Genomic DNA, 23,587 nt, shown 5'->3' with positions numbered 1-23,587 from the left:
AATAAGTGTGATGCGGCAGGCTGGATCGTAAGTTTTTTTCTCCCTCAATAAAGTTCTATATAAATAGTTATTTAAAATACACCATGTATATTAAATACAATATATATTTTTTTTTAAAACTGCAAATCGGAGCTTTGTTTTGAGTTTAAAGCGCTAATTCCACTACAAACTCGCCGACGTTTGAAGCGTCGCGCCGTTTGAAGTATCGCGAGAGTTGCGTGTGTTGTGTACTTTGCGAGGAGCGGCGCCACTCCACCATTTCGCTGCGCTAAGTCTCCTCCCCGCGACCGCTACATTCTGAGCCGAAAGACACTCTCTCCCGGTCCGTATTTTAACTTCTTCATCGAGGTCGACTGCTACCTCGTTGGGTACCGGGAGGCAGTTTGGGCCACCGGCATCACGGATAGAGTGCGATTTTACACGGATGACGACTCCTTCAGCGAGAATTTAGTAAAAGAAAACTGGTCGGAAAATTCAGGTAGGTGGGAACTTAAGATGGCGGACTTTGAAAGGGAGGGGGCCAAAGAGGAAGTCATGAGAAACTCGGGGGAAGCTCCGACTGACGACACAACACTAGCGCCCTGCACATTGTTTCGCTTTGCACCCGTAAGTGGTTGTCTGAATTTAAAAGCAACTATGACCACACACGTTATTTCTACGTCGTCGTTTGAATTTGAGATTAAATTGAACAGTGGTTATCTGAAGAAACGAGGGTTGAAGTGTTCTATCATTGTGGTCGCTTCTAAAGAGCCAACAGTCGGACACAGCGAACCCCCTTAACAAAATTGTGAAATGCATGTGAAATTTAACAATTTAATTTTTATTTTCACTTATACTACAAGGGAAAATTCCTGGCATGATAAATGAGAAGAAAAAAATAAGCGTGTTTAGTTTTTGCTAAAACATTTGACCCCCAGCGTACTGACGTCACGAGCGATTGTCCCCCATTTAAAGTACATGCACAAGCGGGTTTTAATGGCACATTTTCAGTCGCCGTGGCCCATTTCAAAACAATTTGTCACGTTTTAAAGCAAAAATGAAAGCATTACATAAGCGCGGGTGGGAACGCGGCGCCTGCGCGTCCCACGAACACAGCCGACTAACTCCAGTTAGCTTGCTAGTTAGCTGCCTAGTGCCACCCTAGCACTGTTGTTGTACAACGCTAGCTAGCTCACCAGCTAACCGCGTTAGCCAAACCGGCATTGCGAAAACACCAAATCTAAGTCATCTTTTATGACGGGGAAAGGGTGTTTTCTTTGACTGTGTTGTTTTTTTCACCGCTGTCGCTACGTGTCTGTGCATTTTATATAAGCCACCAATGCTCGTGCATCCATCGAGCATAGATGTGAAATGGTTAAATGCAGATTCCAATGGAGATGTCTTTGTAATCAAGGTCCGGCCAGTGGTCGATGGTGGTCCTTTTAAAAAGGACTCAGATGTATGAGCAATGGGCATGTGGTGTGAAAGTGCGTGCTGCAGACGTCTTCCTGTGGGCGAATGCAGCAAACACAAGTTCACTCTTTTTTTTTTTTTTTTTTTTTTACTGCTGCTGCAGGATGCACACTCCATACACACAAGCTCAGCACACTGGGGCAGCAGCAGCAGTGAGCTAGCCTGCTATTCATTCACCTCGCTCCCTGTGACATTTGAGATGAGATGACACTTTACTAAGCTGCCCTCTGTGTAACTTCTCACATAACGTACAACAGGCTCAGAGCTAATATCCAGCACAAATAAACTTGTTTGTCTCTGTATGTTTCCCAAGAACATGTGGAGGGGACCTTAATTTCAGCATCCTGGAAGTAGAAAGTTCTGAAGATCCGTGTCTCACTCCACAGACAGGTGAGCTGCATGTGGTCAAATATTGTACACAAATGTGATTGCATGTACAGTGTTACTTGTTACCGCGGTCCATCGCTTGTCTTCTCAACAGGCAAGTCAGAAATTCAGGTTCTACTGTTACTTATAGTCAAGACTAACTGTCTTGTTTTCCTCCTCGAGTTGTCATTTTGATTTTTGATCTCCAGGTTCAACGTGTGGCCGCAGCAGCAGCGAGGAAGGAGGCTGCGGGGAGGCGGCAGTGCGGCAGCGAGCCTCTCCGGCTGTGGATGTGCTGGGTGGCAAGCCCCAGGCCGCACACAATGTGTCTGGGGAGTCACCTGGACATGTCCCGCAGCCCGCCGCCGCTGTCCCCCGCCCGCTCCCTCCTTTGCCAGAGAGCGTCCACTCTGCATTTCCCGTTATGGAGACCGCTTCTCCAGTCCCGATTTCCGGTGCTGCTGACATCTGCGTCCCACAGGGCGAGCGCATCGCCCAAGTTGATGGCGTCAGCTCGTCCAACCCTGAGGACTTCAAACCTTGTGCCCCCCTCGCCTCACATCCACAAAACACCAGCGAGTTTCAAGGGTTGCAACATGGCTTACATACTGTTTCTAAAGAGACAAACATGTCCAATAGCGATACGCTTCATAGTCAACCTCCCCAAGCCGGCGCTGGACTTGTGGTTGGTTTGCAGGAAAGTTTGGAGTGTAACTCGGAAACTAAAACACATTTGGAACTTGAAAGCAAAGACACGAGCAGAACTGTTGCCGCACAAGATCAGATTTGCATCACGGCCTCATCCCTCTCAAACACAGCCACTGAGCAGTCAGATCAAGCGAGCGCACATCAGGATTCGACGACGCCTTTGTCTGCTGCTTCGAACTGTGGGGAACGAGTTCACCCGCCGCAGGTCCTCAAAGAGGTCCAGCGGGATGCTGTCCACATTAATGAGGACGCTTCAAACAAAGCACCTCCTCCCTCGGCTGAAACACTTGAGACTCCAAACGCAGGAGAACTTGGATCAGGTTCTCCACATACGGCGGTGTTGTTTAACAGCACAGGACACGCCCACACACGCTGCGTGACTGACGAACAGAGCGACAATTCCCCCAAGTCCTCGGCCGTCCCCTCGGTGCTCGACTCGGACCTGCTTGTGTCCTTGCAGGCCGAGGCAGGACCGTCTCAACCCTTAACGGAAATGCCCGTGATTACTGAACTGGTGCATTCCGCTGACTCGCAGGAAATCGTGGTGGTCAGCGAGGCGGCGCACCTCGGCGGCGGCTGGTCCAACGTGCACCTGAAGCAGGGTTACCTCCTGCAACGCGCCGACGGTAGCGTGTGCGAGGCCGCCATCGTCACAGAGCACACGCCGGCCGAGGCCAAGCTGTACGAGGAGAGCGTTCGGGCCGACATGGGCTTGGACGCGCAAAACGTGGAAGTGTACCAGTTCTGCGGCCTTGTGGAGGAAGTGGGCGAGGAGACGGTGTGTGTCAGTACCAGTGTGCAGATACCTCACTCTCCGGGATATGAGGTCAACCTGTTTAACGCTTTGCTGGACCCCTCCGAGGACCTGGAATCTCACCTCGAACCTTCTATCCACACGATTACTGACAGTGACACAGTCATTATATCCCAACAGGAACATGACGCAAGCCAAGCACAGGTTTGCTCCACCAACAACGTCCACAGTCTCTCCGTAGCTGCAGTGGGACAACACCTGCTCCTGGACACCAGTTCCAACCAGGTGTGTTTGCTGGAAGTGGACTCGTTCCCGATGGAGCAGACTCCGACCCAAGTCTTGACGTCTTGTCCGCAGGACAAGCCCTCGCTCATAGATGCTGCAAAAAGTGAGCAGGAAGTTTCCGACGCCACGCCGGAGGCTTGCGTTTCCTCTTCTGCAGGTACCAAAGAATCTCTGTCTGAGGGTTCATCCCGGAAAGCAGCTGCCTCCACCAGAGCCCAACCAGAGGCTTTTATCGCTCACCCTGCGGGAGGTATTAATCCAAAGCTGTTGCTCATCCAACCGGGAGCAGCATCTCTCTTGAAGCAAACAACTTCATTCCTCCAGCAGAAAGTGGACTCAAAACCAGAAGACAATCAGGGCACCCCGCCGTCCGTCGAATCCCCCACTGTCGGTTCTTCACCTGCCGTTGTGGGTGACGGGAAAAGCGAAGTGAAGCCAATCGTCAGAAGGACCACAACAGCTTTGCGTTGTAGCCAATCGGAGCCCTCGAATGTCATTCAAACTTCAAACCTGACACCTCGCGCTTTTAGTGAGGAAAGTGCCATCGCCCCTTCATCCAGCGCCAAGGACCCTGCGACTGAGCGCGACTCCCCCTTTGAGGACGACGAGGAGGAGGAAGAGGATGAAGAGGACGATGATGATGATGAAGATGAACCAACGGGGGACGCGGAGGCCTTGGACGTCTCGTCGCGACAAGTCAGCAGTGAAGAAGATGGCAGCGATGAGGATGCGGAGAGACCGGAAACGAGCACACAAAGCTCGTCGCGCAAGGTATTTTTCCAAACAGTCGACATGTTATGGAATAAAGGCATCTTTCCCAGAATGAAATACATAATTTACAAGGATAATGCAGTTAAAAATTCACTTGTTAAAAGCACTTTCTTGTTCAAATAACCTCCCTAGGGACCAAATTAGAGATCCTCTGGTCTAGATATTTTTCACTGCTGTTGATCACTCTTTAACTTTGTTTCTATCGTCAAACTAGTACAAAATTGTTACACAAAGAACCTTTTCGTTCAGCCCTCCTCTTTGTGTTGGCAGTGGCGGGCAGATGGGGCTTCACCCTCCACCTCCTTCTATGAACCGCCACTTGGCGGCGACTGGACCGGCTCCCGCCGCGACAAGTCGTCGCTGCTGCGAGGACCTCACGGCAAGTTTGTGTCTCCCACCACCATCGGGGGATACACTTCCTTGTTGTCGCCGCCCGATCAGTCCACCCCGCATCGGCAGCGTGGAGAGCGGCGCTCCGACATGGCTGAGTTGGCCAAGCATGTGAGTGGACCACTCCAATACTTTGTCGCTTTATTAGGTTGATGCTCAATTTTGCTGTCTGCAATATCACTCTTGTGACCAAATGTTTCTGGCTGTCCCGCAGGAGGCTGACATAGAGCACCGAAGCCAGGCGCTGAAGCGAGAGGGTTTTTGGTCCACCAAGCGCCTCAACCGCCTCGCTGAGCCGCCACGGCCCAAAGTGCACTGGGACTACCTGTGCGAGGAGATGCAGTGGCTGTCGGCAGACTTTGCCCAGGAGAGGCGCTGGAAGAGGGGCGTGGCCAGGAAGGTAGTCCGAATGGTGATGCGACACCACGAGGAATTGAGGCAGAAAGAGGAAAAGGCCAAGCGAGACGAGCATGCAAAAATCAGGAGAGTAGCGTCCTCCATCGCCAAGGAGGTCCGGGCTTTTTGGAGCAGCGTTGAGAAGGTGCGGGATGCTGTTCCAATTATTTGTTTCCCCACACCAAGTTGTGCCGTTTGGTTCAGGTTGCAAAACTGCCTGATGATGACAAAAGGATTAAGAGCTTTCGCATTTTTGTTTGTCCCGTGAAGGTGGTGCAGTATAAGCAGCAGTCTCGGCTGGAAGAAAAAAGGAAGAAGGCTTTGGACCTCCAGCTGGACTTCATCGTCGGACAGACTGAGAAATACTCTGACCTCCTCAGCAAATCTCTCGCGCCCGCCGCTCGGCCCGAACCTAACCCGTCGCCTTCCAAGACTTCTGTGCCCCCCACCGCAGATGAAGATGGTGAGCGCTGTCTTTCACATCAGCCCGCCCAAGACCGATTCAAATTGAAAATGGGATCTCATTTAATCAATTCAGAGATTTATTCAAAAGACGTTAAAAACCTTCCTTCAAACATCTCTATCTTCATTGTGAAGCCGATCTCCCACAGGGACGTTTCCATAGTTACACAACACGGACACTGAGTAATCGAAGCAATGGCTGGTGAGTGTACTTTAGTCTCGGTCTGAGCACTTGTAATGCATTTGACGCCGACAGACAAAAGTGACACAACAGGCCCAGGAGCAGGACTTGGCCATCATGACCCGTCTAACCTGTTTGCCGCTGCCGTCGCGCTATTACTCACGCATCGTTCCTGCTCCACCAGGGCAGCCTCACATGACTCGCACTTGATTGAGGACGACTACATGAGCTCAGATTGACCTTGAATCTCTATTCGTGTTCACTTCACTGATTTCATCCAATCCGGCCTCAAAGCATTTCCCATTTCCATTCGCCTCATATTGCAGTGGCTAAATAAAAGACGTGTTCCTCTCACGCAGATCGAGACTTTGAGCCTCCGTGTGAGGAGGAAGACGACGAGGAGACCATCGAGGTGGAGGAGCAGCAGGATGGCAACGATGCCGAGAGCCGGCGCAGGGAGATCGAGCTATTGAAGGAAGAGAGCACACTGCCCCTGGACCAACTCCTCAGCACTTTGCAACAGACGCAGGTGTGACACCCATCACCAATAAAATAATTGGCAGGAGTTACCCGACAGTTTTTCTTGTTAGGATGGTTTAAAAAATAGAATAGCGGAAAATGTGGAGAATGAATGGCACATTCCGAGTCTCTGAACAATGACTGATTGGGTTGCGCAGGACTCCGTCTCAGATGAAGAACGCTCGCATGAATCGTCCTCGTCGGCAGAGCAAGAAGAGGAAGATGGAGAATTTGCTGCCAATGAAGAGGATGGTGAGATTGCCTTCAATATTAACGTCATTGTATTGTGGAAAGTTTGTCAAGTTACAAAGTCAAACATTGGTGATTGTACATGGTAAAGTTTCACATTGACTGTTAACATGGACATTTGATGGTAGTTAAGTTAATTGTTTGTTTTGAATGTGTTCCAGCTGAAGATCAGGAAGACACCATAGCTGCCCAGGAGAAGGCAGAGGGAGATGTGGATCATGCAGAAGAACTGGATGACTTGGCCAAAGAGGGTGTGTTGAATTTATTCAATAACCCTCTGCTCCCTGATTTGATTTCATTCTTGCAGGGATGTCAAATTTGTGAGATTAGAGCTTTCATTGGCATCCGGTCTGCTTTTACATGGTGGTTGGCACCTCTGTCTACTCCCTGTAGGAGACATGAGCATGGAGGAGCTCCTGGAAAAGTACAAAGGAGCATACACCTCCGATGCCGAGGAGCCCTCTGCTTCTGGCTCCAAAGTAAGCTCTGATTGGGAGGCGTCCGACGAAGAGGAGGAGGAGGACGAGGACAGTGACAATGAGAGTGACGAGGAAAGCAACACTTCCTCCTCAGGTATCGGCAAGAGTCTTAGCGAGAATCAACCAACGGCGTTTCGCCTCCCTGATGATGAACGAGTGTGTCTTGTCAGACTCTCCAGGGGAAAGCGATGAGGAGGAAAACAGTGAGAAAGATGAGAGGGAGGATGAGGACGACGGTGCTGATGAAGGGATGGAGGTCTTGCTCAAGGAGGGAGACCACAGCCCGTCTTCATCAGGCTCACGGCCGAAGAAAGAGATCAGCCACATCGCCGCCACTGCGGAGAGTCTGCAGCCCAAAGGCTACACGTTAGCCACCACCAAGGTGAACTTGCTGTACATCATAGAATGGACACAAGCTGAGTACAGAAAGTGACAATTAATCATTTGGATCGCACTTTATTGTGTCGTCAAGGTCAAGACGCCCATCCCCTTCCTGCTTCACGGCACGCTACGAGAGTACCAGCACATAGGACTGGACTGGCTCGTCACCATGTTTGAGAAGAAGCTGAATGGAATCCTGGCTGACGAGATGGGTCTGGGCAAGACCATCCAAACCATCGCACTCCTGGCTCACCTCGCTTGTGAAAAAAGTAGCGTTGATGTTTTTTTCCGCAAACACCTTTTTAACATTTTTTTTTTATGAACGTTTGCTGATGATTTATGTCTTTCGTGCAGGTAACTGGGGCCCTCACCTCATCATCGTCCCCACCAGTGTCATGTTAAACTGGGAGATGGAACTGAAGCGCTGGTGTCCCGGCTTTAAAATCCTCACCTACTTTGGCAGCCAAAAGGAGAGGAAGCTGAAGCGACAGGTAATGCATCGTTGTCTTAATAGGAATATGTTTGAGACACAATGTTCTAAGCGCTTCCGTTTTTCCCGACAGGGTTGGACCAAGCCCAACGCTTTCCACGTTTGCATCACGTCGTACAAGCTGGTGCTGCAGGATCACCAGGCTTTCCGCCGCAAGTCTTGGCGCTACCTGATCCTCGACGAGGCGCAGAACATCAAAAACTTCAAGTCGCAACGCTGGCAGAGCCTGCTGAACTTCAATAGGTCTCTCGATGCGCACGAGCACTTGAGATTCCATCAAGAGTCCAAGTGCACGTATCGGTGTCAACAACAATCAAATTAGTCCAGCTAAAGCTTGGCTTTGTCTTCTCAATTTCAGCCACAGACGTCTACTGCTGACAGGAACTCCTCTGCAGAACAGCCTGATGGAGCTGTGGTCTCTGATGCACTTCCTGATGCCGCACGTCTTCCAGTCGCACCGTGAGTTCAAGGAGTGGTTCTCCAACCCGCTGACGGGCATGATCGAGGGCAGCCAGGAGTACAACGAGGGCCTGGTCAAGCGGCTCCACAAGGTTCTCAGGCCCTTCCTGCTCAGGAGGATCAAGGCCGACGTGGAGAAGCAAATGCCCAAGAAGTACGAGCACGTGGTGCGCTGTCGCCTCTCCAAGAGGCAGCGCTTCCTCTACGATGACTTCATGGCGCAGGCCTCGTGAGTAAAGTACACGTTGGAACTTTTGGGTCTCTACTCTGTGTAGTCTCACCTCTAAACATCTCTTTGCTCTCAGGACCAGGGAGACCCTGGCTAGCGGGCATTTCATGTCCGTCATCAATATCCTGATGCAGCTCCGGAAAGTGTGCAACCATCCCAACCTGTTTGACCCTCGACCCATCCAATCGCCCTTCATCACTAAGCCGATTGTTTTCCGTACTGCCTCCCTGGCGCTGGACGCCTTGGAAGTGCCTCCTCTGAAGGTTGGTATCCCCAAAAACAGCGTTTCCCAACACACCTGATGATCTCTCACCGTGCCGCAACACAACGATCGGGAATTACTGGCGAAAACATACAAAGTCAGGTTTTTGCAGCTGTGTTGAAGACCTTTCTGTCTCTCTCTCATCCGCATGCAGCGCTGCGACCTTTCCATGTTCGACCTCATTGGTTTGGAGGGCCGTGTGACTCGCTACCAGGCGGACGTCTTCATACCAAACCGCAAAGTCAGTCGCCAGCTCATTCAGGAGATTACGGAGTCTCCCGAACCCCTGCCAAGACCTCGGGCGATCCACTTGAAAGTCAACAGGTACAGAAATATGTTTATAACAAAGGTTTTTTTGTTTTTTTTTATCTTAAGAAATATGGAGAGGTGCTTTTGCTGACTCAATGATGACATCTGATGTTTCAGGGTTCCAATCCCGCCTCCCAAAGGCGACAGCCGCTCTGCAGCTGTGATGAGCAAACCCACCTGCTCCGTGCCACCTGCAAGTCAGGCACCCAAACCTCCGAGCCCAGAGGCCACAGTGGCGCCTGTGCCCACACCTACACCAGCACCCATGCCTGCGCCCCCACCAGCCCCTGCTGTTCAGCAAGGTATGTCTTATGCTTGTGATGACATCACATTTTCTCTTTACAGACAAACTCGATTTGCAAGTCAAGGCACGATTGTACTTTGGCATTATAATTAAATTGACGTCATTTATTTTCACTGTCAGCTTTTAAGCATCCACACATAAGTCCAACAGAAATTGCCTAGCTTTTCGACATCCACACACAAGTTCAACAGAAATTGCATTCTCTCGTTGAAATTCAATTTTTTTTTCATTACAGTGATTTGTTCAGTGACAACCGCGGCCCCTCCCCGCACCCTTCTGCCTCCCGGTGCTCAAACGGCCGTGAGATCCAGCGCTCCCAAGCAGGTACTGACAGTGCGCCCTCCCCCTGCTCCGAGCACCACCGGCATTCCCGCTCATCCGACTCCCAACCCCGGCAGCATCATGCCACAAAGGGTTCTGCTCAGTCCGGACATGCAAGCCAGGCTGCCCTGTAAGTCCTTCACTTTAACTCGAGCTCATTCTGCCATCAAATTACAAGAAATCGATGTGCTTGCTTCAATTTGTTTACTTTTCATTCCCAACTGAAGCTTACTGTAAAATTGATGCATCAAACAAGAGAATCAACTCTGTATATTGACACAACAAAGCCAAACAGTAACATCAGTAATGCCTTTCCTTCAGTAGGGTTCCATTAAACTATTTTAAAAAATGTGAGCGGTTTTTAATACCCTTGGTTTAATTGGTCATTTCCTTGTGTCCGCACCAAGCTGGTGAGGTGGTGAGCATAGCGCAGCTGGCCTCCTTGGCGGGGCGCCCGGTATCGTCTTGTCAGGGCAGTAAACCGGTCACCTTCCAGCTGCAGGGCAACAAACTGACCCTCTCAGGAGCGCCCATACACCAGGCGCCACCCCCACGTCCTCTACAAGGTATGTGCATTTTTAGGGCACACTGTCATTTTTTAATAGTTGTCTTCAACCCGCTTTTGGTTCCTGACCTGCAAATATTGTGCCCTGCAGGCAATGTGATGCACTTGTTGTCCAGCGGAGGGCAGCATCATCTCATCAGCCAACCAGCCCAGTTGACCGTCCAGAGCCCGGTTGCTGCATCCCCCGCCCACCGAATTACCCCCAGTGCCTCCTCTCAAGGTGTCTGTCTCGGCAGATTTGTTTACTGCAGTGTTTTTCAGACTTTTTGGGATTCATTCATATTTGAGTTCAATTGTATCTTCACAAGTTGTTCATATGATAAATATTTCATGTAATTATTCTCAGTGCCACCTTCTGCCGTGGTGAGCAGCGCCGGGGTGGTGAAGATCGTGGTGCGTCAGGCAGCAGGCAAGGATGGCAGCCCCGTTCCCACCCTGGCCGTAGCCCCGTCTCCTCGCGTGGCTCCCTCCCACCCCCGCCCAAGCGCAACCCCTGTCCGAAACACGGCCACGCTGCAGCTCGCTCAGCGCACCCCCGGTCCTGCCACCGTCCACTACACCCTAGCGCCCCCTAGAACTCCCGGCACCACCCCCAACCAAGCCCAGCCCCAGGCCCCTATCCTCAAAATAGTGCAGCCTCCTCCACCTTGCACAGAGAAGCCAGGTGAGAGAACTTGACTTTTTGTCTCTTAATATGGCATGTGCATGAGCAGATGTGGATCAGCACCAGAAGTGGGGGACTCGAGTCACATGATTTGACTCGAGTTGGACGAAAGGTGCCAATTTTTTTTTCACTTGGCAGCTGACCTTCAGTCCTCTTTTCCCCACATCACTCTTCCACCGTTTGATTAGTTACCATTCAATTTGATGACTTTGCTCTCTTCATCTTCAGCTCCAGCAGTGGCGACAACGTCGTGTGCTGCATCCAAGCCGGCCGCTCAAGATAGCATCAGCAAAGAAACAAGTACCAGAACCGCCACTGCCACTACAAGCACCACAGCAGTCGCCAGCACGAGTCAGACACCAGCTGCAGTAAAGGCTAAACCCAGTGCTGCTCCGAAAGCAGCACCCAGGAGAAGGCCTCGGCCGATTCCTCGCTCTCCTTTTTACATTGTAAGTTTGAACAAATTGAAAATGACGTCAACACCAACATGCAACTTGTAGTGGACTAACTTCTATTGTCATGACATCGCCTTCATCCTGTCATCACTCTTCATATATGCCCCCTCCCACCTGACAGCCTTCGCTGGCCGAGACCCTCAAGAAGCAACGTGACAGCAAACTGGACCACATCTTCAGGGTCAGCGAGCGCCACTCCGCTGCAAAGCCTGTGTTTGGCAAGGAAGTTCTGGATTTCCTGACATTCCTACCCGGGTCCCGGCCCTCGCCCGCTGCTCTGCGTCCCGCCGAGGCCGAGTGGAGGCGTTCGGGCCACAGCAGCTGTTTGATGTCACAGTGGCGACACCCGCACGACTTGTGGAGTCACAGTCACTCAGTGGGAGATGCCATCCAAAGCATCGAGGAGAGGTTATTGCTGCTGTCAGACATCGTGGACCGGTTGGTTTCTAATCCTCAGTTGTTTGAATTGGAAGATAATGCTCAATACTAAAACGGTACTTGCGTAAAGCACTTTGATACAGATAAAATGTCACTATGGCACAAATTTAAAACATCTAACACTCGATTGGTTGCTTATGATTATTTTGTTTTTTAACTTCACCCAAGCGGCTGTGTAGAAAAACAGAAATTGTGCTCATTATTGTCAGGTTTACGTTTGTCATCCCGCCAGTGGAGGCCGCTCACATCACAATGCACTGCTGCCATCCTCCTCCCTCTCTGAGCCTTAATGAGGGGGTGTTCTCCTCTGAGCTCTCGGCCCACGTGGCACCGCTCACTCGCAGTCTCCATCGCATCCAGTGCAGCATGAGGACCCAGTTTCCCGATCTGAGGCTTATCCAGTATGACTGTGGTAAGTTTTTGCATATTGGGTTTTCTGATGAAACTTAAGTGTTGAAACCAGTGAAGAAATGAAGCAAATAAATTCTGAAGGGAAGCTAGAGAAGGAGAAAAAGAAGTTAACTCCAGTCCAAGGTCTTACTTTAAGACCAAATTGTCCCACTCTCTGAGGTCGTGTACTTCTTACACAGTCATCGTCCTGACTTTGTACTTTGCCTTTGTCTTCCTTCAGGGAAGCTGCAGACCCTCCACCTGCTGTTAAGAAACCTAAAGACGGGCGGCCACCGAGTGCTGATCTTTACGCAAATGACTCGTATGTTGGACATCTTGGAGCAGTTCCTCAATTATCACGGGCACATCTACTTGCGGTTAGACGGCAGCACACGAGTGGAGCAGAGACAGGTTGGTGCAGATGTCTTTCAGGGGAGGAGAACGTCAGTCTTGTCTGATATTTACTTGCCACAGTAACTTGGCTCTTGCTTGTGACTTGATAAGACTGAAGAATATTTCTTACTTCCTCCCATCTCTGTTTCTGGACATGAGTTTCAACCTTCTTGTTTTCTTCCAGGCTTTGATGGAGCGCTTCAACGCCGATCGGCGGATATTTTGCTTCATTTTGTCAACTCGCAGCGGAGGCGTGGGAGTAAACTTGACGGGTGCCGACACAGTGGTGTTCTATGACAGTGACTGGAACCCCACCATGGATGCTCAAGCCCAGGACCGGTGCCACCGCATCGGACAAACCAGAGACGTCCACATCTATAGGTGGGCCCGGCTCAAATCCCACCAAGTTTCTTCCTTTGTGGGGGTTTCATCTTTTCCCCCGTGCTTTACTCTGGCTTTCTTCCACATTACAAGAACATACACGTTACCCTCCACTAGTACTTGTGATGATGACGATGGCGATCCTTGTCTTCAGGCTAATCAGCGAACGCACCGTGGAGGAGAACATTCTGAAAAAAGCCAACCAGAAAAGGATGTTGGGAGATATGGCCATCGAAGGAGGAAACTTCACCACTGCTTTCTTCAAAGAGGTACAAATTCCTATCCACGTAACCGATGAAATGACGTGTGAAAAGCTTCGAAATAAACGTTGCCCAATTTTGTTCCTCAGCAAACTATCCGCGAGCTGTTTGACGTCAACGATGCTGAGAGGAGGGAGCCGGCCGTGGAGGTGTCGATGCCTCACGCTGAGGATGAGGAAGCTGGCAACAAGCAGAACACCACCATTTTGGAGCAGGTTAGATTTTCATTCTTAACCCTCAGGAGTGCCACCTCAAGGACCGAGGACGCCGGCATGCTTCTTTTTCGAGTGCTTTATAAACAAAGTTGAGTTGAGTTCGTTGAGCAAAGTGGCACAACCATCTTGCAGGCGCTTTGTCGTGCGGAAGACGAGGAGGACATCGTGGCCGCCTCTCAAGCCAAAGCCGAGCAGGTGGCAGAGCTGGCAGAGTTCAACGAGAACATTCCACTGGAGGACGCAGGCGAGCAGGAAGAAGTGGAGGAGCTCTCGAAAGCGGAGCAGGAAATAGCTGCTCTGGTGGAACAGGTGAATTGTCATGTAACATTACTGCTTGTATTTAGACTTGTATTCACATAACAATAATAAAAATGATTCTTGCCCCTAAAAAAATGATTTTACACCTGTTACTTTTTTCCCTAAACATCCCAATTATCATCTTAATGTTTCCAGCTCACTCCTATCGAGCGCTACGCTATGAACTTTCTGGAAGCTTCCTTAGAAGACGTCTGCAAAGAAGAACTGAAACAAGCTGAGGTAAGTCTTCGGTAGCCGGGTGGAAACTGGCTCCCAGCACTTGAGTTTGAACGAGAGTTTCTACATCAGATTTTTTTCTGTGTTGTCAGGAACAAGTGGAAGCTGCCAGAAAGGGTCTGGACCAGGCCAAGGAGGGCGGCCTCCGGCTGCATGCGTCCTCTGATGAAGATGAGGTTTTGTCGGCTCAAGCCTCTGCGCAGCCCGCTCAGCCTGCTCCCGCACGACGTGGACGTAAGCCCAAGGACAAGGACAAAGCGAAGGTTGTCACTTCAACAAGGACTAGTGGTCGTCTGCGTGGGGCTTCGCCTGAAACTGAGCCCGAGCCCACAACACATAGAGAAGTGCCTGCCCGCGCTGGTTTAAGAGGACGCCCCCCTGCCAAAGACTCTAGTATCTCGTCTCGCACAGACCCTCCAAAGACACCGACAACTAGGCTGCAGGATCCCTCCAAATCTTCCAAAGCCTCGTCATCTCATGCCGTAGACCAGCAGGCCGTCATAATCAAGACTCCGGCCAGTCCAGTGCCTTCCTCCCCTTCAATGTTGCCCCCTGGAGGGAAGCAACAGAGTGCGGCAGAGACTGAGAGCAAGACTACGAAGAGAGGCAAAGAGGAAAGCGGGATTTCCGAGTCCTCGCTGGAATCCGTCTGTCCGCTGGACCATGAAGCAAAAGATGATGAGGCTAAAGACCAAAGCGCCATGTCTCCTCCCTCCACCAGCTGTCGCTCACCTCGCAAGCGCCAGTCCGCCGACGATGAAGTCCTGAAGGGCCTTGTGGATGATTCAACGTCAGCCAAAGTCCTGCGGAAGCTTCCGGGTCGACTCGTCACTGTGGTGGAGGATAAAGAGCCGAGGAAGAAGAGGTGGCGAGGAAGTGGAGCTGGAGCCTCTTCAGAGGAAGTGTCAGTGGAGGAGAACTCAAGCGAGGAGCCAAATAAAGACACTCCATCTTTGGTCTCTGACAGCAGCTTGAAAGACACTTTGACCAAATCTTGTCCAGACCAAGACTCTACTTCGAGTCCACCTGTGCACCTCCAGCCCGTCAGAGCCTATCCTCCATATTCTCCTCCCCACCTGTCCCCGGACATGCCCGTGCTGAGGAATCTTCCGGTGCGTCGTAGGCTGGAAACGGAATCTCGCATGGCGGCTCAGCTTGGAGAGCATCTGCATGCGGGTCGAGGGAAGAACCAGCACAAGAAAACGGACTCTCCGCTGAGTAAAGAGACTTCCCCCGAGACCAGTGTGAATTCCCTTGAGACGCCCACAAAAAGAAAGCGGGGCCGGCCCCCAAAATGTCCCTCCAAGTTACCTGATCCCAACACTACAGCATCTCCTCCTCGTACGCAACACGTCTCACCGTGTGAGGATGGAAGTCTTTCCCCGAAGCGTAAGCGGGGCCGACCCCGAAAAGACCCCATGAATCCTCCAGACTTTGTTTCAGATTCACACAAATCTAAAAAAGTGACCCCTGCTGCATATGACTCCATTGAATCCAATCCCGATCCACTGAAGTCGGACAACACGCATCAGCAAATCCTGTCTGCCGAAGCTGAAGAAACGGACTCAAAAACTGTCGAAGCTGCATTACCTACAAATGAAACGTCCTCCTCAGTCTCGATTTCAACAGTCCGAACTGATGCTGCACCAGAACCTCAGGTAGCCTCCTCTGATCCGGTCTCCATCCCATCCGCGGTCCAAGACACTATATCGGCGACTCCAAATGAGGTTTCCACTGTCCTCATCCCTGAAAGTACCACAAGTGTATCACCATCCGTGAGCCTGGTTTTGTCACCTCATCCCACGCCAGTATATTCTGGATCATCTGATGCTCCATCCGAGCCATCAAAAGAACTGGACTCTGCCAAAAGCACCACTGGTGCGACCTCATCTGCTTGCTGTCCATCACCACCAACGGCAGACCCGACATCAGAGCGGGAGGCAGCCACTGTTACCGATCTGCCAGCCAACACTACAGAAACTTTCAACCACGATTCACCCATCTCATCAAGCCAAGCGGGGGACACAGAACCAGACCTGATTGGACATGTGTCAGCGCAGTCAAAGACCAGCGAACCCACGTCGGCAATGGTCAGTGTAGCCTGTGCAGTTGACGGACAGCACCCTGTGGAGCCGTCAACAACCGAGCCACTTGCAAATCCAATCTTGCCAACATCGGCTCCACTCTCACCAACCTTCACTCCATTAGCAGCAGCGACCACCATAGATTCTACATTCACCGGCACAGTCACAACCTCGACATCCCAGGATGACTTTTCTGCTGCTTCATCTGACAAGGTAGGCTCTAAACTCGTCACTCCGTCTCCCACAAGTAGCACCACACCCAGCGAAGAACAGACGAGCGCGGCCCACATAGAAGTCTCGGCCACGTCACTGACGACAGCACTCGCTCCTCAAACGTCCGCGGTCACTTTGTCACAAGCGGAAACCTTAGGTGCAGCCCCTTCTTCGTCCAAATCTGCAAAGACCCCTTCTAGTACAGAGTCAAACCCACCCTTGTCTGAAAAGAATCAAGGCCAGGAGGGTGGTCTTCAGGCTGAAGAGGAAACACAGCTGGATATCAAGCGAAGAAAGGTGGAGACTTGTGGCGAGGCAGAGCCCGTTGAGAAAGAAAACCAAGTGGCCGAGGGGGACAAAAGTGCCGCCTCTCCTGAGAGTGGAGTCAAGGAACCCAGCGAGGAGCTCAAGACTCCGAAAAGATCTCTCAGTCGTCAGAGCAGCCAGGAGTCTGCTTGCTCGTCGTCGCCCTCGTCCAGTTGCTCCACGTCCACTCTGACTCGTCACGCTCACCACAAGAGGACGTACGAGAACCGACATCCTACCAAGAAGCGGCGAGTGGATGTCACCTCTGATACGGCAACGGCAGTCAAACCGGAAGAGGACGAAAGCGAGCGGGACCTTGCTTTATCTCAAGGAAGATCCGGTTCCTCGTCCTCCTGTGACTCAGACAACGATGAGAGGGAAAAGGAGTGCCGCTTGACTCACCAGCTGCCAGACTGGGACCAGAACCAGGACAAAGTCAGGGGGCAGAGCAGCAAGCGTCGGGAGAGGAAGCCCGCCCTCAGCTCAGACAGTAATGCCAACACATCCACTGGCGGTGATTCTGGCAGCGACTCTTCGTCCGCGAGGGTCAAAAGGAGAATAGCAGGGTCTTCTCGAAACAAGAAAGTTGCCGCTAGCCGCGTGACCCCACAGCACCCGGAACCTGAAGTCCTGGGGAAGCGGTGCTCTGCACTCAATGCAGCCGCCAAGCTTCTCGCCATGAAAGGAAGGGTGGACACCCCTGGTCACACCCCCCGTAAGGACCCTAAAGCAGCAGGGAATGCTGCTGCTGCTACTGCGTCTCCTGACCAAAAGAACCCAAAATCCAAAAGTAAAACTGTCGCAGATTCTCTTCAAAACAATTCTGTTACCAAAAGTAAAAGTGATAGCAAAGCCTCGACGCCCAATCAGGCGAGTCGCTCCATGCCTCGCTCCACCAGGCAGTGCCCGGGGTCCCTTGTGCCCCCTCTGGAGGGGCCTGAATACAAGAGACCCAAAGTGGATGAAAAGGATGCCGGGAGTCAAAAGGTGGCAAAGGCGAAGGAGGGCGACAGGGAGGTGGCGCAGGGCCGCAGCGCATGCAGTAGCGACGGTGAGGTGGACGTCGAGCGGCCGGATAGTGGGCGGTCTGACAACAGCAGTGGCGGCGGGGCAGATGTCGGGCGGCCACAAAGTAGCCGAAGTCGAAGCAGCAGCGACAGCAGCCGGCGGGCCCGCAGTGTCAGTTCCCGGAACACGGACCGCAAAGGGGCTAGCTCTCGCGCCGCCTCCTCTGGCAGTGACCAAGACCGCAGCGTCGAGCGGGGCAGCAAGGACCGGCATGCCCTTCGAAAAAGCAGCCGTAAATCTCTGAGGCTATCACAGGAGGCTGCGGGCGCCTCGGGGGCAGACGGCACGCCGGACCGCGTCCTGAGGAGTGTGGCGGCAGCGGCGGCCGTCCAGGCCCGGTCCCCTGCGGCCAGCACGCGATCCTCAGCCAACCAACAACGCCACAACAAGACATGAGCGCCAGAGCCCTGGAACATGAGGTGTCGACACAGAGCGCGTCCGGACCTTCGGGGTTTCCGCATAAGCCCAGGGACCTCCCGGCATCTTAGGCCCTCTCCCCCTCCTTTACACGCGAAGATGGCCGGGGGGCGGCTCAGGGGGGCCGGACTGGGTAGAAAAGATCCACGTTGCGAGCAGGCAGGGTGGCCGAGTGGAGGCGAAGCGTGTACGCGGTGTAATGTCATCATTTCAGGACTGAAGAAGTTTTGCAAAGATGGGTTCTAGCTGGAGCTTCTTTGCTTTTTCTCTGGTCTTCTTATTTGCACATCTCACTTCTTTTCCATTCTTCCATCTTCGGTTCATCTCATCACAGCAAAGATGTGTGATGTGGTCCCAGCAGCCCCCGAGGCCAAGTTACTGTAGTGTTTCTAGTGCGTCAGTGCCTCTTGGGCCTTGTGAAAAAGTTCCCATCTGAGTTGTCTGCCTTGTGGAGCACTTGATTATGGAGTGTTGAGCGTTTCTTTCTTGTGAAAAAAATCCCCCCCCCACCTCAGCAAAACAAAACAAAAAAATCTGGGAATGATCAAGAAACCCTCTCTGCGTACTACCAAATTGATTTATGTCACGTCTTTGTTGTGTAAAGTACAAAGAGTACAAATGTGTGAATGGAAGGTGACCAGTGATGGAATTTATTTTTGGGTGTGGGATTGAGGGTGCAGGACGGTTCATTTAAGTTTCGGTGATGGTCTTTTTTTTTTTTTTTTTTTTGGGGGGGGTGTAAATTTATTTGTTGCATTCCTTCAATCCCTTGTAATAATTCCACATTGTTTTACTTGAACAATTAAGACAGTTACTATTGAATAAAAAGACCAAAAATGTATTTTTTTGTTTTTTTTCCCCCCAATACTAAGGTTTTCTTTCTACTCCTTTTCAGACTAGGTTGTGTATTTTGTACTGAACTTGAAAAAGCTTAATACTTTATGCAAGGGATGGGTCAGGCATTTGATACAACTAATTGAATATTTGATTTAAGATGTCACATGTGGATTTTTTTACTATTTTATTTTGTTATAAATAATCAAATTACTCTAAAATGTTAAATGTCAAAAAGTTTGTATTATTTTAGCAAGGTTTGCATTTGTGGGCACCTGTACTCTTGTTCTCGTTGAATGACACTAAACTACAGAAGATGGCAGCATTTTATTTTAAGACCAAAGCAACAGTGATACAATTCAATACTTGTTTTTTTCCCCCAAAATGAAACTCCCAACTTGTTTCAATGCAACTGCATCTTGAGTTTGACTAAGCAGAGGAAGGAAAAAAAAGTTGACCGTTTCAGTGCACGATGAGACATTTAAGAAGAATTTCATGTGCTCTTAGGAATCTCACACCTCCCAAGTTCAAGTGAGAAATACCAAAGCTGGTCCGTGATGCTATTAAAGGGGGTGGTGGATGTACAAACATCTGTATTTACACACTAAGGCAGTTTGCTTTAAAAAGTTTGTGTGAACAGCACCATACATTACAGTATGTACAATTAAAAAAAACAAATCCCCCTTTGTCCTAAAAAAAACAAAAATGTTCCTGAGTACTGATCGATCAACGCCGGTCAGGCTCCAGTCTGATTCGGGGGAAGGAGGGGGGGGGGGTGTAACAGTCCTGCTCTTGATGAATTGAAATTTTTTTACAGGGACGAGCGACACCGGGAAGGCCGACTATATTAGAGAGGCAAACGTGAGGCGCTGGGCACATTCCCAGCTAAGCCGGAGAAAGTGCTTCAGGTGGCCGTCTGCGTCAGGAGAAGGTGGCGGCCAGCGAGATGGCGAGGATGATGATGACCACGGCCAAGCAGATTGCGATCCAGATCTTTTTCTGCGTGAGAGTAAAAAGTGTTGTGTAAGTGTGCCCCCTCTCAAGTAAACAGTAGGCAACATTACCTTGCGTGCTTTCTGCTGATACGTGACTGCTTTCTCTGTGTTGTCCTTGGCCTTTTCCACATAGTTGGATGACTGCTTGATGTTGTGCTCAATCTGGTTCACCATCTCCCCCTGCGGGACACAAGAGGTAATTACATGCACTTTAAATGAAATGTACAGACATGTCCGTGAGTGTTTGTGTTGTGTGTGTAAGAAGTTGAATGTCACACCTGAGCCTCCACCTCCATGGCCAAGTACTGAAACATGTCGTGAAGATCTCTGATGCTTCGTTCCAGCTTGAGGATCTCGTCGTGCCGTGACTCGATCTCGTTCAGTGCTTGTTTGGTCGCCTTGGCGTCGCTCAGGATCTGCCCCACAAATAAAAAACTTGGTTTTAGGAATACAGAGACAGATCCAAATATTTTGCCAATATAATACCTATAAAATATTTCATACGTTATACGATTTTGAGAAATAATCCAGTAGGGATTTCTTTTCCCAAATATTGGGATTTTAAATGTAATATTTTCATTTTTAACAAACGAGCAATAAATTACATCGGTAGTATAATATCTAATATAAAATTTATTATACATAAATTCTCAACACATTCATCCCATACTCACATTTTGTGTGAAAACGTCTGTCTGGCCGCTTTCCAGCATTGAATCAAGCTCCTCGTCTGTCACTTTTGTGCCAGCTATAAAAAGAAGATAAAATTGTTTATAAATAATCTCATGAGTAACTAATAGCGGCCGAGAGGTGGCACAATGCGTGCAACTCACTAATTCGGAGTTGCCTCTGTATCCTCTCCACGTTGCGGTCTCGGTACTGTGCCTGGATGGTGTTGCAGTGGCCCATTAGTTCCACAAACTCCCTGGACAGGATGGCATGCTGTGCACAAAACAAATATGGAGAGAGGAAATATCAGTTCAAAAAATGCTTAGGAGTAGATCTATAAAAAAAAAAAAGAATGCATGGCATCACCTGTGTTCGCTGCATGCGAACATTGACGGACACATATTTGTTATCGTCGTCTCCCTTCTTGGACTCGATGCCTGCGTTGCATTAACAAGCAGTCAATCACACACAGGGAGAAAAACCATCTCAAATTTTCTGATAAAATGATTCCTGAATGTGGCCATGTTGTTAATGGAAGCGGTGCATGTCATCGGAGAAACTTAAACCTCTTAACTCCAGTTAATTTCAAGTGTGACATTTACTCTTCAGTTTCTTTTGGACTTGACTGGCCAGCGTCTTGATCTCGTCTCGTAGCGTCTGCAGCTCTTTCTTCATACCTGTAAAGATGACAGCACGCCTTAGAAACGAAGTTGTGTCTAATTTGTGTACATTACACACATTGCACATAAAAACACAACAAGCACATCTCACCCTCCTCTGGCAGCGCCACGCCCAGAACCGTTTTCTGCTTGTTCTCGAGATCGCACACCATTCTCTTCAGGCTGAAGAGACCCTCGTGGATTTCTTGTACCTGCACACGACAAACAACCCAGTTTAAGATCCACTGTTCTAAGTCACTTACAACCTCGTGAAAAATGTTCTTCACCTTTTTAAGGAAACTCTCATTGTCCTTTTCCTCCTTGGCTGAGGAGCTTCCAGGTTTGATCATCAGCGATTTGCCCTCATCCTCATCGTCTGAAGCATTGCCTTTCTGCGAACATGGAAAAAGTAAACGGCCATAGTGAGACAACAAAGTTGTTTAAGAATTTGAATTTGCAGTTTATTTGATTTTTAGGCAGGGTTGTGTATAAATTAAAGCTTTGCAGGGTTAATTTTAGTTAGGTTTTTTTTGTGTGTAAATTGTTTCGATTTTGCAGGGTTAATTGACCGTAAGTTTTTTGTTTACATCAAAATACTGTATTTGCAATATTGCCCCAGTCTAAAGTGACATAATTGTATGAGCTTCTCCACTACATATCAAAAAGTACGTTTAACCCGAATGTCCAGTTTTTGTGACGTATATAGATTTTTCGTATGCAAATCATGATGTGCCTTGATACAGAACTACGACTGTCCGACTGCCCTTGCACATCCTCCAACGGAAGTCGCCGATAAAACAACGCCCAAAGCGGACGTCGAGACAAAACTAAAGGTCAAATTGTCTTAAGGGCATTTCAAACTCATTTCGATTCTGTCCCAATGGGAAAGTTGTCGCGTGGTGAAAGATAAAATGTGCGACCGTTATTCGATTGGGTGCTAAAATGCATGCTAGCGTGCTAATGCTAAACACTCCTGCAGTCCAGTAGTATTTCTCACACTTACGTTGCCCAATTCTTTAGTTCGATCCCGCATTTTCGTTGGCTCCTAACCGCGCAGAGTAATGCCGGAGACGCCGCAGCGGTACGCCGAAGTGTGTTGACTTGTCAGCGGGGTGAAGTAACGTCAGCGATGAAAATGTGAAAAGTTAATAGTTTGGTTGTCATTCAACAAGTTTACTTGTGGGCTTCGGTTTTCCTTCTTCTTCACCTTCGCTGATTATCAGAGACGAACGATTGGTTCATTAGCGCCGTTTAGCGGCGTAACAGTGTAATTTCACCATACACAACTTAGTGTAGTACCTGTTCTGAACCGGTTTAACTGTCGGTTAATAAGCACCTTTGACTAAAACCCAATATTTGGCAGGGTTTCTACTTTTTGGACCTGGATATGACATCTCAAAGTTTATATGCATTTATTAAGACAAATGTTTTGTTCGACACTTTCAATGACAGTGCTACTGGGCTCAACTGAACGTTCTTGATTTGATGGACTTCACCTCCCATGATGCACCGCGGCACCAGCGTCAAGCGCAAGTGGGAGGGAGAGCGAGAGCTGTCAGTGGCCGAGCACGGACGTCCAAATTCGGTCGACAAGCACCACCGTGAACACCTCGGGAGCAGCGAGTGAGGGAGGCGACCCACGGACACACGCCGGCCGTCCGCCCGCGTCGTCGTCCTTCGTCGCCGCTGCTGCAATGAAGCCAGAAGCGGTTGCTCGGCGTGGATGTAACGGCGGCGGACGTCATCCATGAGACCCCGCGGAGCTTGTGTGGCGCAGAAGACGACGACAAGATGAAGAAGCAGTTCAACCGAATGAGGCAGCTCGCCAACCAAACAGTGGGCAGGTAGGCTGCAATGAATGGAGGTCGTGTGATTGATGGCGTGGGCGTACACGCACAGGCGCGGACATGATGCCCGTGGATGACTGGGCAACACCCCCCCATCCTCCCACCCTTTCGGCACCCTGCAGTGATAAGTGGGGGTGGGGGGTAGATGGTCCCACTAGCATGGCTGTCACGTATTGATCTGACAATCACCACTGAGGACATTTGATTACGTTCACTATAGTCATTCAAAAGAAAACATTGTTTTTGTCATTGGCTCTCATTAGATGGTGTACCTAAATGAGTGTATGTGCGTTTGAAATTGTGACTGATGATATTCGACATACCTTATGTGTCATACAAGTGTTTCCATTGTAGTCTTTTTTACCAATGTGCATCATTGTTGCGACATTGTAGATTATGAAGTCAACGCCTTCGGTCTTTTTGCTGTTGTTTT

General features: G+C 50.0%; 3 protein-coding genes across 8 annotated transcripts in view; 2 read left to right on the top strand and 1 right to left on the bottom strand.

Moving 5' to 3' along the window:
• Positions 1–246: 246 nt before the first annotated feature.
• Positions 247–19,938, top strand: LOC119138048 (Snf2-related CREBBP activator protein). Of its 2 annotated transcripts, XM_037277748.1 has the most exons (33): positions 247–478; positions 1,766–1,842; positions 2,028–4,336; positions 4,607–4,837; positions 4,941–5,267; positions 5,393–5,585; positions 6,125–6,294; positions 6,443–6,536; positions 6,695–6,784; positions 6,927–7,106; positions 7,183–7,394; positions 7,485–7,662; positions 7,748–7,884; positions 7,957–8,126; positions 8,242–8,571; positions 8,648–8,834; positions 8,988–9,157; positions 9,260–9,444; positions 9,682–9,897; positions 10,175–10,333; positions 10,424–10,552; positions 10,679–10,996; positions 11,225–11,445; positions 11,573–11,889; positions 12,099–12,301; positions 12,521–12,690; positions 12,857–13,053; positions 13,208–13,322; positions 13,403–13,528; positions 13,661–13,837; positions 13,982–14,065; positions 14,155–16,359; positions 19,802–19,938. In XM_037277748.1, the coding sequence occupies exons 3-33, from the start codon at positions 2,243–2,245 to the stop codon at positions 19,847–19,849; spliced, it is 9,633 nt and encodes a 3,210-aa protein (XP_037133643.1). In that variant the 5' UTR covers positions 247–478; positions 1,766–1,842; positions 2,028–2,242; the 3' UTR covers positions 19,850–19,938. The 2 variants fall into 2 exon arrangements, with proteins under 2 accessions (XP_037133643.1, XP_037133642.1); XM_037277747.1 differs by lacking the exon at positions 19,802–19,938 and having other exon boundaries at positions 248–478; positions 14,155–18,991.
• On the bottom strand, positions 19,297–22,519 carry stx4 (syntaxin 4). Its single transcript, XM_037277954.1, has 10 exons — positions 22,311–22,519; positions 21,595–21,699; positions 21,420–21,519; positions 21,251–21,325; positions 21,015–21,085; positions 20,813–20,921; positions 20,654–20,727; positions 20,258–20,395; positions 20,049–20,159; positions 19,297–19,983 (listed from the first exon to the last, which is right to left on the bottom strand). Exons 1-10 carry the CDS (start codon positions 22,338–22,340, stop codon positions 19,906–19,908), a joined length of 891 nt encoding a protein of 296 aa, XP_037133849.1. The 5' UTR covers positions 22,341–22,519; the 3' UTR covers positions 19,297–19,905.
• The window catches only part of LOC119138067 (rho GTPase-activating protein 44-like), a 15,979-nt gene continuing 14,114 nt past the window's right edge, over positions 21,723–23,587 (top strand). For 4 of the 5 annotated variants that reach the window (XM_037277798.1, XM_037277797.1, XM_037277796.1 and 1 more), the window contains exon 1: positions 22,527–23,151. In XM_037277798.1, the coding sequence (XP_037133693.1) occupies positions 23,099–23,151 (53 nt within the window). In that variant the 5' untranslated portion in view covers positions 22,527–23,098. Of the gene's footprint in view, positions 22,141–22,526; positions 23,152–23,587 lie in introns of those variants that run through there. The other variant, XM_037277793.1, reaches the window with a different exon arrangement.

Source organism: Syngnathus acus, chromosome 19 (genome assembly GCF_901709675.1).
Source record: "Syngnathus acus chromosome 19, fSynAcu1.2, whole genome shotgun sequence".
Classification (NCBI taxonomy): domain Eukaryota; kingdom Metazoa; phylum Chordata; class Actinopteri; order Syngnathiformes; family Syngnathidae; genus Syngnathus; species Syngnathus acus.
This window is presented reverse-complemented; position numbering and strand designations above follow the sequence as displayed.